This window comes from Necator americanus, chromosome I, assembly GCF_031761385.1.
Source record: "Necator americanus strain Aroian chromosome I, whole genome shotgun sequence".
Classification (NCBI taxonomy): Eukaryota; Metazoa; Nematoda; class Chromadorea; order Rhabditida; family Ancylostomatidae; genus Necator; species Necator americanus.
In genome coordinates, this window is record NC_087371.1 from 3,346,931 (window position 1) to 3,360,107 (window position 13,177).

General features: G+C 38.5%; 1 protein-coding gene across 1 annotated transcript; it reads right to left on the minus strand.

The window, feature by feature from the left end:
* Nucleotides 1–160: 160 nt before the first annotated feature.
* On the minus strand, nucleotides 161–12,444 carry RB195_004355 (uncharacterized protein; the record flags this gene model as incomplete). Its single annotated transcript, XM_064182164.1, has 55 exons — nucleotides 161–334; nucleotides 451–552; nucleotides 617–823; nucleotides 1,026–1,163; nucleotides 1,246–1,356; nucleotides 1,424–1,503; nucleotides 1,577–1,760; nucleotides 1,825–1,942; nucleotides 2,016–2,156; nucleotides 2,212–2,321; nucleotides 2,588–2,710; nucleotides 2,769–2,927; nucleotides 2,989–3,135; nucleotides 3,570–3,647; nucleotides 3,710–3,809; nucleotides 3,872–3,996; nucleotides 4,054–4,143; nucleotides 4,239–4,403; nucleotides 4,472–4,558; nucleotides 4,626–4,742; nucleotides 4,932–4,996; nucleotides 5,050–5,191; nucleotides 5,257–5,440; nucleotides 5,816–5,958; nucleotides 6,022–6,105; nucleotides 6,168–6,257; nucleotides 6,321–6,527; nucleotides 6,698–6,836; nucleotides 6,899–6,966; nucleotides 7,025–7,153; nucleotides 7,225–7,298; nucleotides 7,439–7,548; nucleotides 7,620–7,710; nucleotides 7,773–7,861; nucleotides 7,923–8,043; nucleotides 8,206–8,337; nucleotides 8,858–8,960; nucleotides 9,040–9,115; nucleotides 9,219–9,268; nucleotides 9,322–9,442; nucleotides 9,501–9,578; nucleotides 9,637–9,764; nucleotides 10,113–10,226; nucleotides 10,290–10,422; nucleotides 10,493–10,612; nucleotides 10,671–10,739; nucleotides 10,800–10,939; nucleotides 11,044–11,164; nucleotides 11,232–11,342; nucleotides 11,408–11,473; nucleotides 11,533–11,687; nucleotides 11,746–11,880; nucleotides 12,052–12,135; nucleotides 12,206–12,329; nucleotides 12,392–12,444. The coding sequence occupies 55 exons, from the start codon at nucleotides 12,442–12,444 to the stop codon at nucleotides 161–163; spliced, it is 6,405 nt and encodes a 2,134-aa protein (XP_064033431.1).
* Nucleotides 12,445–13,177: the final 733 nt, after the last annotated feature.

Here is a 13,177-nt window from a genome sequence, read left to right on the forward strand (position 1 = left end):
GGTGTACAAATGCATTAATCTCAACGTAAAAATCTATGCTATGTACAGACAATACCCAAATCTTAATTACAAATGAAAATGAGTGAGTATTTGAGATCTCTTCGAAAGTGAAGATAGGAAAAATAGCAAGTGTACTGTTAGCATATACCCGTATCTACATCTACACTTCTATTCCCGCACAAATCCATCGGCTCATTTCGATGCTGAGCGGTAAATCATACTTTTCTCCGATTTCTTCTGTTGCTTTCGCGTCTCTGAGCAGATCGGCAGCGTCGATAGTGTTCACGAAATTTCCAGAGCAATCGCAATACTTTGAGATGTTATCTCTTCGGATCTGAAATTAGCAGAATTTCCGAAAGAAAGGAGAAGTAATAAAAGGTTTGAAGTTAATTCTGAATAATAATAAAATGAACAGTCGAAGAGGTAAAGATAAAATTAAAGTGTACTCACCGATTTGCACTTGCTACATACATGATCTTGTAAAAGATAAGCTGTCATTAGTGTGTTTAATCTCTCTGCAATCGTTTCGTCGATAACGGACTTGTCTAGTGGCTAGAATTTAAAACAATTGCAGTAAAAGCACTCGGATTTAGGTTGCACATGAGTATATACGTACCTGTCCACATTCCTTACACGTCCACGACAGTTCATCTCCAACATCGATATTTGTTGCTATAGAACAGTTGCTGCAGAAAACATTAGACAGGTACACGGTATCTCGAGTGGGCGGTGATTCTTTTGAATCTAATATTCGATGTAAATTCTCTTGAAGTCCATCCACACTATCCTCCACCGCTGAGTCGCACGATAAAGCTGTACAGATCTGAAAAAAGTATAGAGCACTTTCTACTGTTTTTTTTTTTTTGATGAAACGGTCCTCATAACTGCGGCCATGAACTAATGTGGAGCGGTAACATATTCTTGGATTTGAAACCCCATGAAAATAAAATGTTAGGTCGTACTATAGGTTCGTAGTTCTCTTGGCATCAGATTTTGTCCATTTGAACTCATTTTCACCTACTCACCACTTTGACTAGGGAAGCTGCAGCATAGTAAGTTGACCTTTGGGACACCAGCTTCGATACAACACGGAACAGTCGATGCCCTATGTGCTGTTTGACTAGATTATGACGGAAGGTTAACGCTGCTTCCATGTCAAAATCCTGAAAATTATGATTTCAGCAATAGAAAATATTCTATCTAGAACAAATCTTCTAGAACAGATCTAGAATAAACTCGACACACTTCTTTTGTTTGCTGCTGCATATACAACATTACATATCCCGTTACGATCTTGCGAAACTCCTCTTGAACCGCTCCTTCATTTGGAAGATCGTCAGCAAGACGCCAATGATGCTGAAACAGAGAGAAAGTAACTAGAATTGCCTGGTTTATTTCCTAATACCACAGCTGAATAACTTACTCGAGTCTCCGTCTTTCTTTGAGATTCTCTGGATGTCTCGTTATCCCCACTATTGTGTTCAACCATCTTCTCACATACACCTGATAGAAATTTTGTAATAAATCATTATCATTGCTGGGAGGACAATGACGTTGATGTGAAGGACAAAAATACCTGTATTATTATAGCCATCATACCACAACAATGTGGTCCACGTATGCACTGGCGCCATATGCAAAGCAGCAAATAGCGGATTCTGACCCAGTGACTGTAGAAGGAGTTCTGTAAACGCGCTGCCTTGTTCCAGTTCGCGTTTACCCGTGTCCAGAACTAATTTGGTCGGGGTGGCATGGATAATCTGAAGTTGTTTTTTTTTTCTAATGATGGACGGCTCTTTTCGAATGAAGTGCAGTAAAGAGTACCTTAGCTCCTAGTCGTTCACATTCTGCTGCTAATAACAGAATCAGCTTCCTCTCTAGGATGCTCACGCTTCTTGTGATAGCAGGATCAAATAGGAGAGAGTTTGGAGAGCGAAGCCATCTGTCAAAAGAAGTACATCTTTAACTCCCAAAATAAGGTTAACTGAATTTCTTCGGAAAAAAAAGTAACAAACCTGCTTAGAGACATTACTACTTCATCAGCCCGTTTATTTCCTCCTTGCGCAATATCTCGTACACAATCCGTTAACATTTGCTTCAAAATTTTCAACGCGGCATCGATTGCAGCACCTTCATCAAAAGCGGAGATCGTATTTCTGCAAAGGACATTTGTATTTACACTGAACTCTTCAGATTTATCAGTCGACTGACCTTAGACCACTGTATGCATCTGACGGTAACGCTGCTGTAGAGTCGAAGGCGACGGTATCATCCGCACCTTCGGCTTCAAGAAGACGACCTCGTTGCACAAGTGCCGTTACCTAAGGAGTAGAATGCACTAATTCAATCCTACGATTCTGCTGAATCGCGTCCAGAACGAAAAGAACAACTCAGATGTCACTTAGATACGAAGAAAAAAGATTAGAATGTAGTAGAATTAACACTATCTACATGTTTGCAGCAGGGGGAAATTTTCGTCGTCACTTTAATTTTATAGGATCTTTATAGAATTTTATAGAATAAAATGTGAGTTCATTCATCCGAGAATACTTCATAGGTGCTTCACCAAAATAGACTGCAGACTTACCGCCACGGCTTCTACTTGAAACTCCACACAAATGCTTCCACAGAAGGATGGGTTGTTCAACAGTACTGTCTCATCCTGTGTAAGTGGTTTCCAATCGGAGGTCAGACGGAGATCGTCCAATTCCTGGAATTGAACAGTTCGTTAGTTCCAAACAAAGCGGTACGTTCGATATCTTTGTCACCTTGCCGCCGAGGTCTGGGCGGCTCGAGGGAGAAGCCCATAGCACATGTCCAGCTCTTTGAAGATTTCTTGCAAAGAACAGGTCCAGACCAAATATCCCTGCATCACTTGGCACACTGCCAATAGGAACATGTAGATATCGAGCCCAATCCGCATAATCCTTAAAAATTAAGTGAATTCACTCTTCCGCTATTTAGGTAGCGAAACAATGGAAAAATTACCTTTACATAGATGAAACTGTTAAAGTAGTGCTTGCAGATTCTCTTCGCTACTACTCGTTGCCATTCAATAACATTCAATAGTGAGTGTGGTTCTTGAACGTGGATGCGTACATGGGGGAATAAAGACAAATGTACTATCCGTTTCATCTGCAATGGTCATAAAAAGTAGTCTTTCCTTTTGGGTCCTAGATTTCTCGATTAAAAAATACGTATGTCCTTAAAAAATCTTCTCTTCTGTCTTCAGCCCTCTTTTCTAAGATCTCCATACCTAATTCTACTCTCCCATCATTTTGTCGTAAATAAGAGGACTTTTATAGAACAATTCGATCAGCTCAATTGTAAAGACATAGGGAAATAAATATGGAACATTAAGATGCTCCAAGTTTAGAAGAGAGAGAATATAGATACTCGAAAATGCTGCATTCATAAACAACAAATGAAGAAAATTGTTTTCTTAAAAAAGCGCAGTTTTAGCAACGCTGATGTTTTAAGAAACAAATGTTACTTGAACACATCAACTAAAATGTGAAAGTAAGTAAGACCAATTCAAAAAAAAAAAAAGATTGACCAAAGACACTCACCATTTCCTTGGGCTCCTCATCGACGAGCATACATAACAATGTCGTTTTCGTAGTTGCCTCTCGACTCATACGAATAGCCTTTAAAAAAAACGTACCAAACCTTTAGCAATACCACTGAAATCACTTCTGGATAGAAAAACCTTGTTAACTTCTTTTTCAGCTTCAGCAACCACACGAAAGTGACGTGTAGTAAACTTGATCTTGGCTTGTATGTCGCAGGTTGAAACAAATTGGTCCTTCCTGGAATTCGACGTATTTAAACTGTTCCAACTCACAAGTTCATCACGAAACGGACGACTCACTCATCCTCATAGGCTTGGGCGTATATCCTATCCATATTTGGCATAGTTACATCCCCTCTTTGAACAATGAAAAATGATCCGGTAGATGCAGTCGAATCGACTACTGCCCACACTTGCCTCGTATCCTATAAAAACAATAACTACACATAGTTAGCAATTCCCAGAATTAAAAGAACTCGCACCTGTGCAAATTTATACAAGAAAACAGTACGAAATGAATCATCGGAAAGATAGCAGGTTTGACTAGAAGAGAGAGGGATCGTTTTGAGAGCCTGAAATTAAAGGGTTCGTAGAAGAATTCACGAACACTCTCCGAGTCCGTACAATAATCAAAACAAAGACTAAATTAAATCAACAGAATACACACTTCTAACGAATAAACTCCACCAATGGGAGGTGCCATTGGTCGACAAAGGCATCCAATCTGAGTCATCGCTCGAAACACTAGCGGTGTTTGGGCTTCGTAGATCCCTTCCACTCGAGAGGAACACAGTTTCTCGTTTATTTCATCCATAAGCTTTTGTTCTGTGCTCTAAAGGCAGAAACATTTGAAAATGTGAAAATACATCCACAGAAAAAAATTTAGGTCAAATGACATACTCCAGTGATTATGTACTCGTACAAGTAATGAACGGGTTTATGATGCGGAAGCACTCGACGGATCACTTCTCTGCCTTTGATAGGCTCCTAAACGCAAAGGCTGGTGATTGCTAGAACGAGAGAGGGCAAAAAACGTAAAAGATGTAAATCTCACCTTTTCATTTATAATCACTGAACGAGGAATTCTCAACTGGAACCTGTCCATATGACCTTCGAGAGCAACCCAAATATTGTAAATACCGGGAGTCCTAGTTTCTTCCAACGATAAAATCTGCAGAAGATAGCTGATAGCCAAATTTAATTAGTCTAATCTATGATCTGAGAGCTATGAACATTCCTAGGATTCAAACTAGCACTTTCTTTGCAAAAATACAGTATATAAACAAAAGTTACACAATTCATGTTCGACTTTGATACCTCGAAAATTACAGTACACTCAGTGGAACTACAAACAACACACCTGCCATGTCCTATCACGCATGGCATCTCTTGTTTGAGAAATCATCCTTTCAACCAGTGTAGACGCTAAAATACATCGTCATGCATCAAGTCCTAGGCACAGATCGTTTGAGACGTACCTTTCTCCCTCCTGCTGTGCACTTTTGATAACTTGAGTATTCTCCATTTCTTCTTCAAATATTTCAACCACTCATCGAAACCATCATGCGCTAGTGATTTCTTCTCAAGAGTGGTAGAGTTTGCTACAGCAGCACTGGCTACCTAAAGAATTTCTCGTAGAAATGAATTGAGACTTAAATATAAAGCGTTCACATCACCGAACACACTTCATTGATTTGTTTCTGTTTTTTCGGCTCATTCTCCTTATCTTCGTCTCTTCTGGTCTCCTTTTCTTGATCTTCGTCAGTTTCGTGACAACGCTTTCCATGCCCGTTGATACCGAGGCTTGTCTCTTCCGGTGCTCGCTTTTCAAAAATATCGGTAATCCTAGGTTGTCGTAGAGCATCGAATCTGCAATTGGACCTCAAGTTGAAGACCACTACATACAACCGTAAAACGACTCAAATGCTAAGGAAAAATAAATATAAAAAATGAAGGACGAAAAGAAAGAAAGAAAAACTAAAATAAAAAGGAAAAAACAATGCTATTTCTCAGAACATGAATGGTTGTTGCCTTTTTTTTTAAATAATTCCTAGCAAGATTACTCTCTTGTGAATCTACTGGTAATCGTACGACTGTAAATCATAGTAGTTTCTTGCTCAAGTGCTTAATCTATTGACCGAGCGGATACAAAGGTGTAAAGATTGGTCGTAATTTGATGACCCAGAGGTCAAAAAATATACTATAGATTATGGATATAAGCATTAACATACACCAAGAAAATACCTATTTTTGATCTTGTTGTCCAACCAATCAGGATGTGCTATTCTGGGTACCGGATTATGCAGTCCTTGTAAAGTGGCAGGAATTGTAATGATTTTCTGTATACAACTTCCAAGACGTTCGATATAATAATCCCAGTCCAACAGCTGAAGTCAGTTGAATTTAAAAAAAAAACTCGCAGAACGAAAGAGAAAGAAAAGGAGGCATACCTCTCTTATATTGGTTTTCTCCATTGTTAGGGTGGGCTGTTTCGTCCATTGTTTTAAATAGTGGAGTCTTACCTTTTCATCAGCCTATAAAAGACCGATCAACTAAAAAAACCGAATAAAACAGATTAACAGTAAGAAAAGCTCACATAAAAGATGGCAATGGGCACCGCTCGCTCAGTCACAGGAGAACCAAGAGGGTGACGTGATATAACGAACTTACAGGCAAGACCAGCATCCTGAGATGAAATATATGAACTTTCTTTCGAAACTTACTTTCGAAAGTACCACAATCTACCTACTTTAACCATATCAGCACCAAGGAACTCTGCCAATCGTTTTGCCGTGCTAATACTCGTGCTCTTCTGCGCTCCGTAGTCTTCCAACTTTCTTGACATACTTCTGTTTTCAGAGATAAGATCAAATAGTTCAGTGTCCGTCAAAGCTCCACCTTTGGAGAATAGAACGTCAAGCCAATAATCCGCTTCTCTAGATGCGCTTTCGTATACCTTAAAAATAGGAATTGTGGAGCAGTCTAAGAAGAAAGCTACAACTATGAAGCATGAAAATAATGGAGGACTTTTCAAATAGACAGAGAGATTAAAACCAACACAGTCCTCACTACGATAGTGATACATAAATATAAGAGGAAACTCATAAAAAATATAAATAAGCTAACTTCAGCCAGTGTGGTTCCACGAAGAAATGCCTTAAATACAGCTGATTGGAAATGTTTGATTATATTCAGCTCTCCACGCCGTTTCACTTCGAATCCTTTAAGTTCAGCCAAGGAACCATCCAAATTGAAAACCGCATACCTGAGAACAGGTAAAGGTATGGAAAAGATAGCATATTTGTGAAAATCCCTTTGAAATCTTACCTTTTCTTAAGTTTCTTTCCCTCTTCCTTTGAGGCAGGCAATACCATACACTGATACGGGCCATCCACCTATGGTAACAAACAAAATTTAAAGATGTGAATTTGAGGATGGTAGAGCTAAAATTACCTCGAAAAAGATTGAGTTCTCCTTGGAAATGGTATATGAGCCGTCAGGCTGAAGGTTATGGTACTGATCATTTGTAAATCCTGCATTTACAACAGCGTTAAGCATAGCACCGGGATAGGATACTGTGACCTACAAGCAAAAACGTAAAATGGTCTCAAAAAGAAAAACAACAACTTTAGATTTGGTTAGGAACAACTCACCGATTTTCTTTTGTGATTCTGGAGTTTAAAAGTAATATTCTCTGGGAAAGAAGCCGGAAGCAAGCACCATATTCCTACAAACAGCATAATCATGGAAAAAAGAACAATCTCTGAAAAAAAAAACACGAAGCGAGTCAAAAATGCAGTGCAGCGAGCACAGTGTGAAAAAAAAAACTCAACTTATACTATAAGGTAAACAATCTCTCAAACGCACCATCAGTATCAAGCTCCAAAGGCTTTCCAATCTGTTCTACAAGCTTTCTCGCTTCGGTAATGATATTTGCACCTGTATGACATACTATTCCAGCCATTTCCATGGAAAACCTTAAAGACACAAATGACAACATCAATTGTCACGAAATTCCACTTCAAATGACACTTTTGCAAGTTATTACCATCTGCTTCCTTTCCTCATAACGTATCCGTAGAAAGAGTTCAGAATACATTTGTGCGCTAGTTGTAGGGACTCGTAGAGAACCACACGACCTGCAGTCGTCATACTATTTTGCGGAGAGGAAAAACAAATAAAAGGAGAAGAAAACTCGAACCTTGTGCAGCCTTGATCCCTGCTATGTCATCTTTCGAAATCTCATCGAGTGAACCCTTAGCTTTCTTCAGCAACTCCTTATAGTCGTAGCTAAACAAATCCTATCTGTTGGAAACAATGACTGTCTGGTGACGTAAACATCTCAACTCACCGGCGATCACGGAAGGCTTTCACTGTGTTCACGTAAAAGGCGTTCTCGCGCTGACAGATAGTTGTTTGTCGCATTTCGAGACGAGTCAAATGAGCTCGTCCATACACTCGTCGACTGTAGTCTGTAAACTGACAGATGTTATGCTCAGTTAGAGCAAAATGTTGGGAAAAACCTATAGTATATGCAAGCTGAATGTGAAACTTTAGCGCTTTACACATAATAAATAAATAAATCGAAAAAGTGTGTTTGTAGAGAGGTAGTACCACACGTTAGAAACGCTCACCTTGAACTCTCTTCTTCTCTATGGATTGTCTTTCAGCCCTTTCCAACTGATGGAAAGCTTTTGCCGGCTTTCCGAAGGTTTCTCCTTCAAGCTGTTGGATGATTTGTTGTAATTCTCCACGTGTTGCCGGGGCTAGAATATGAATTGAGGATAGTACGCAAGCAAATCGAATCAAATATTACGTTTCCCTCAAACCTTGTTTTTTTTAACTTCAAAACCTCAATTAAAATGGCCACTTAAACGCCTTGAGCAAGTTGGGCTAATATTACAAGTAAAGTCTATAAATAACGTTATAATGATGATTAAGGTGCGTTGTAATGCCATTTTAACGTAGTAAAACCACTCGTACCATAACCATTGGACCTTTCAAAATCCATCAATTTTTTACTAGGAGGGTTTTCCAAGGTACATATTTGCGTCTGAAAGTTAACATCCAGAAGACGGACCCCATGCTCTCTCTACTGAATGTCAGTGATCAGCGGTTCGAAAAATAATGACGACAAAATTCTTGAAGCTAAGATTTCTATAGCGTATGTACTGTAAAATGGACTTAGTGTTGGTTACTTGCACTCCAATGAAAGTCGAAATTTCACGAAAAAAAAACCTGAGTAGTACAAATACTGGAACAGCTGTTAAAAGTTCAGCTACTTACTCAGTTCTCCTCTCCATTCCCAATTCATAGCTCGCTTGCATTTTGCATCTGGGCGATTGTACGTACAAGCCATGCATATTTCTTCATTTACCATTGCACATGGCTAAAACAATTTGTGTCCTACAGCGTCTCCTATTTAATTTCTCCTCGAAGATTCTGACACGAAGCGGAAAGCACAGTACCTGTAGCCGATTGGTAAGAATAATATTTGGGTACATTGCTCCCACATCTAGATGGTAAATTCGTGGATTCTCCATTCTAAATTGAGGCAGATAATCAACACTATTCTCATATCTCAGCTTTCTGACTTAATCTAAGTCATATTAGCTAGTTCACCACTAATTATAATAGAACTACCAACCTTGCAGGAATAGCTAGTAGACTATCAAATGTCTCTTGAACCTCGGCACACTGAAGAAATCGTAAATAAGAGAAAAGAAATCTAATTCATACGAAGTGCTCACCCGTTCTTCAAAGTCAACCACATTTTCAAGCGGGATACCAAACTCCCGGATTAATTCCTTCTCGATCGTTTCAGGAACAGAATCTCTCAGGCTTTTCAGTGCAGCTGGCGTAAGACGAAACCTGGAATGTTTCGAACATTAATTTCGAGAAGACACACATATGTGGTAATACGACGTACTTGCAAGGGATGTCAGCGCGAAAAACTCCTGCTTCCAGTGCTTCTACATGCCCTCCTACATAGGTTTCGGATTCTATTCTGTAGAGGAGTGTAGATTTGATTATGCTTTCTTCAATCTGAAACAATAACCACTCACCGATGCCCATCTTTGGTCATCTTCGCTTCACCGTCACCAGTGAATTTGTTTGGGAATACAATGTTGTTATGAAAAGCTTCCACCATGAGAAGTGCTTCACATAGAGTACCGGATCCTTTGCGAAGAACCTGATAGAGAAGTAGTCAGAGGTAAATCAGAGATAAAACATAGCTTTCTAAATAAGTCAGATAAAACAGTTCGGAGAAAAATAATAAATTATTATACATGCGATCCTAAAATTAAGTAAAACAAAGATCGTCCAGCGACAAGTTTACAGTTCAGGTGAGCTTGTTATAAAAGGCTAACGAGGAGTACGCTGGGAAGAAGCAACGGATGAACGGAACCAAAAGAGTTATAGATTCTCAACTAGATGGATGAGAATAAATTTGCAAGAAACAGCTAAGCATACAATTCCAAAATTTCGAGTTGAAATGATAATAAAATAAACAAATATTCATGAAAATGAATTTACTTACATCATCAGGTCCGAGTGGAATAATAGTGCATAATGCAAATACGAATGGGTGGACGTACTTCATGTATAGATAATAAGTGGCAACTGCATCCGAGACAGAGTAGTTTGCAAGACTCTATAGACGAAGGTTAATCCTTTTCAATAAGCCATTTAAACATTGTAATCCAAAAAAGAACACCTGGGGATCTTCTCTGGCCATTTTGCACATCTCTTCCGGATCCACTTCCACAGGATCGTAACGCAACTTAGCTTTCGCAACCGCTTTCAAGTTTTGACTACCAACAGGCAGATAAGAATCACGTTTCACCCATCTTAATTAAATAACTCTTGAAGGAAAAAAACATCATTATGGAAAGTAAGAAACAGAAATAGTGAAAGAACCTGAAAGCATCCATGTGAATACAGTTCCTATTTTTGAACTCATCTAAAGAATCCTTTGCGAAGCCTATCTCCTCTCTCATGTCGATACCGCGAATTTGAGCTCTTGTTTCCACAAAAGGCCTAACGTAATACAGTACAACTTACGAAACAGACAAGCAAAAATAGAAAGTGGACAGACCAATCGAAAAAATCTCCGTTATAGGTGACAATAACATTTGGCTTAACTTCAAGTATGTGGTCGAAGAATCTGTAAGATGTAGCAACTGTTAGGGATCACGTGATGGTAAAAAAAGAGTCAAATCCTCACCTCTTGATAGTGGCTGTTTCGTCGGGTTCGTTGAAGATAAAGAACTTCCCTTTATATTCCTCTTTCGGTGTATACTCGAAAGATTCGATATCGGCTGAGACAATATCACGATTGATTATCAAAAATCCTTTTCCATCAATCTAAAAACAAAATAAAAACAAACAAATTAAATACATAAATGGATTTCCCTTCAAACAAGCATCTTTTTTGAACTTTCTTAATATGTTATCACTTTAAACATTACCATATAAGAAATCATCATAATTTCATCTGTAGCTGAGTCTGGAAACTTCAAGGGAAGTTTTGTCGTTTCGATATCGAACGCCAGTACAACTGGATCAATTGGATCAATAAGGGTAGGATGACTAAATGCACAATCATAATTATATGTGTACGTTTTTTCTTCTCATTCCATTAGAAGTTAAAACACACCATATTATGCTTGGTTTCCTATTCGCTGCAATACCTCGAACAGTATACCATTTACCAACAAAGTACTTTTCATCAATAGCCACACGCATATGATATGGAACATCGTACTCTCTGAATTACCATATTAGACAGACAAAAAATCGACAATTAGTAAACTGTGGAACAGAATGGCATACCTGATGTCTAGGATATCTGAGAAAACGTCCGAATCTTGGACATCGTATTTAGAACCACCCATATTTCTGCAATGATGTTCAGTATTATAAGAGGTTCCGAAATAACAAAGGAGATTGATACTGACCGTGCTAAATAGGAACAATACTGTGATTCCTTTTTGATTCTTTCCTTATTTTTGTTAATATGAGGCATAAGATCTTTTTTAACCTTCATGAGTTCGCTGGTGCTGGGAAATGAAAGCTTCAGATAAGTCTTTTTTAATCCTGATAAGTGGTTTTTCTGAAAAAAAAAACAGTATCAAGTAATCTGCTTTCTCCGATCGAGATAAATATCTTACCAGGTCCAAATCCTCCTTGTCCATAATGTCAATGGCAAGAAAACCCGCATATTTTTTCGTTAGAAAGGAAGCAACTTGATGTTCAGCACCATCAGCAGTGCTTATGTAGAAATAAGGACGAAAGGGATATGATATCTTAACGAATGCTATTACCATAAAAGCTAAAGCAAAACAAAGGAAGATATCGAAGAAAAAAGTCTGAATGAACATGAATAGAGAAACTGCGAGAAGACAAACTCAAAGCCATTTGAAAACAAAGAACCGTTAACGGCATGGCCAGGACCATCGTAAACATCACAAACAAACCTTGAAACGTTCACCGTTCCCCTGGACAAAATAAAAGTCAACTGCTGATATTATTGCTTTAGTATGCTCGTCTATAAGTTCAGCCTGAAATAGATAGAGCACGGTAGTTCAAAATATTGCAGAGCTGTAGGAAAAAAAGAATCTTGAGACTCACTGGTTGAAAATTAATCAGCCATGCATCCCTTTCCGTAGTTCCCGTGTAACGATCGAATCCGAACTTTGAATCTATTATATCATTGAATTTAACTCTACGCACACGTTCTTCGTAATTCCCGTCACTGAAACCCACTACTCCTCAATTTTTGAGCAAAAGAAAACCTTTGGGAAAAAAACCACGTACGTTTCTACTTGTTGCAACTGAAGCAGTCCATCCTCCACTTCATTCTCCGCCATTTATGTCCTGGAAGAACTGTCACAAGAAAACTTTGTTTACACAAAACAAACAACAAAACAAACTACCAGAATACAAATTGATTTCGAAACGTTAATTTTCCCGCATTGTCGGAGTTGGCGCGCCGTTGTGGGACCACCTATGATTCTGTCAGAGTCTCTTTGATGCACTCAGATTCCCCGAGGAAGAACCCCCTTGGGTTATGATGAGGGGATATTACTATGTGTAACTATAATGACAAGCAGAATAAGTTGAAAACATGAGGAGGTACTCAGCGTGTATTCGATGAATTCTTAAAAAGAAAATTCTTCCTTTCTGGAGGTGGTTCCGTATGCTCGAGAGCTCGATCCCTGTCGGAATTTTGGTTTTTTCGAAAACGAAAAAAAAAACAATTGATGTCAATGCAAGGAATATTTAAAAAGAGAAACATTTTCACCTCTTACCTCGTATTTCCACAATATTTTACTCTTTGATTTTGAGCAGGACAGAAAGTTAGTTCTTGATTTTTGCAAGACAAACAAAAAAAAACTACATTCTATCGGGATTTTTCTTGTCTAAAATTGTATTTTCAGTATTATTGATAGTATTTAGGCGTGGTTGCAGGTGATTTTAACCACTAACAATGACTCTGAATTTCAAAATACTGCTAGACTGGTTGGATTTCTTTCGGCTGGAATAAATATTAACCGAAAATTTTTATCTGTGCAGGTGTTCTCGTTCTCCCAAATGCGATTT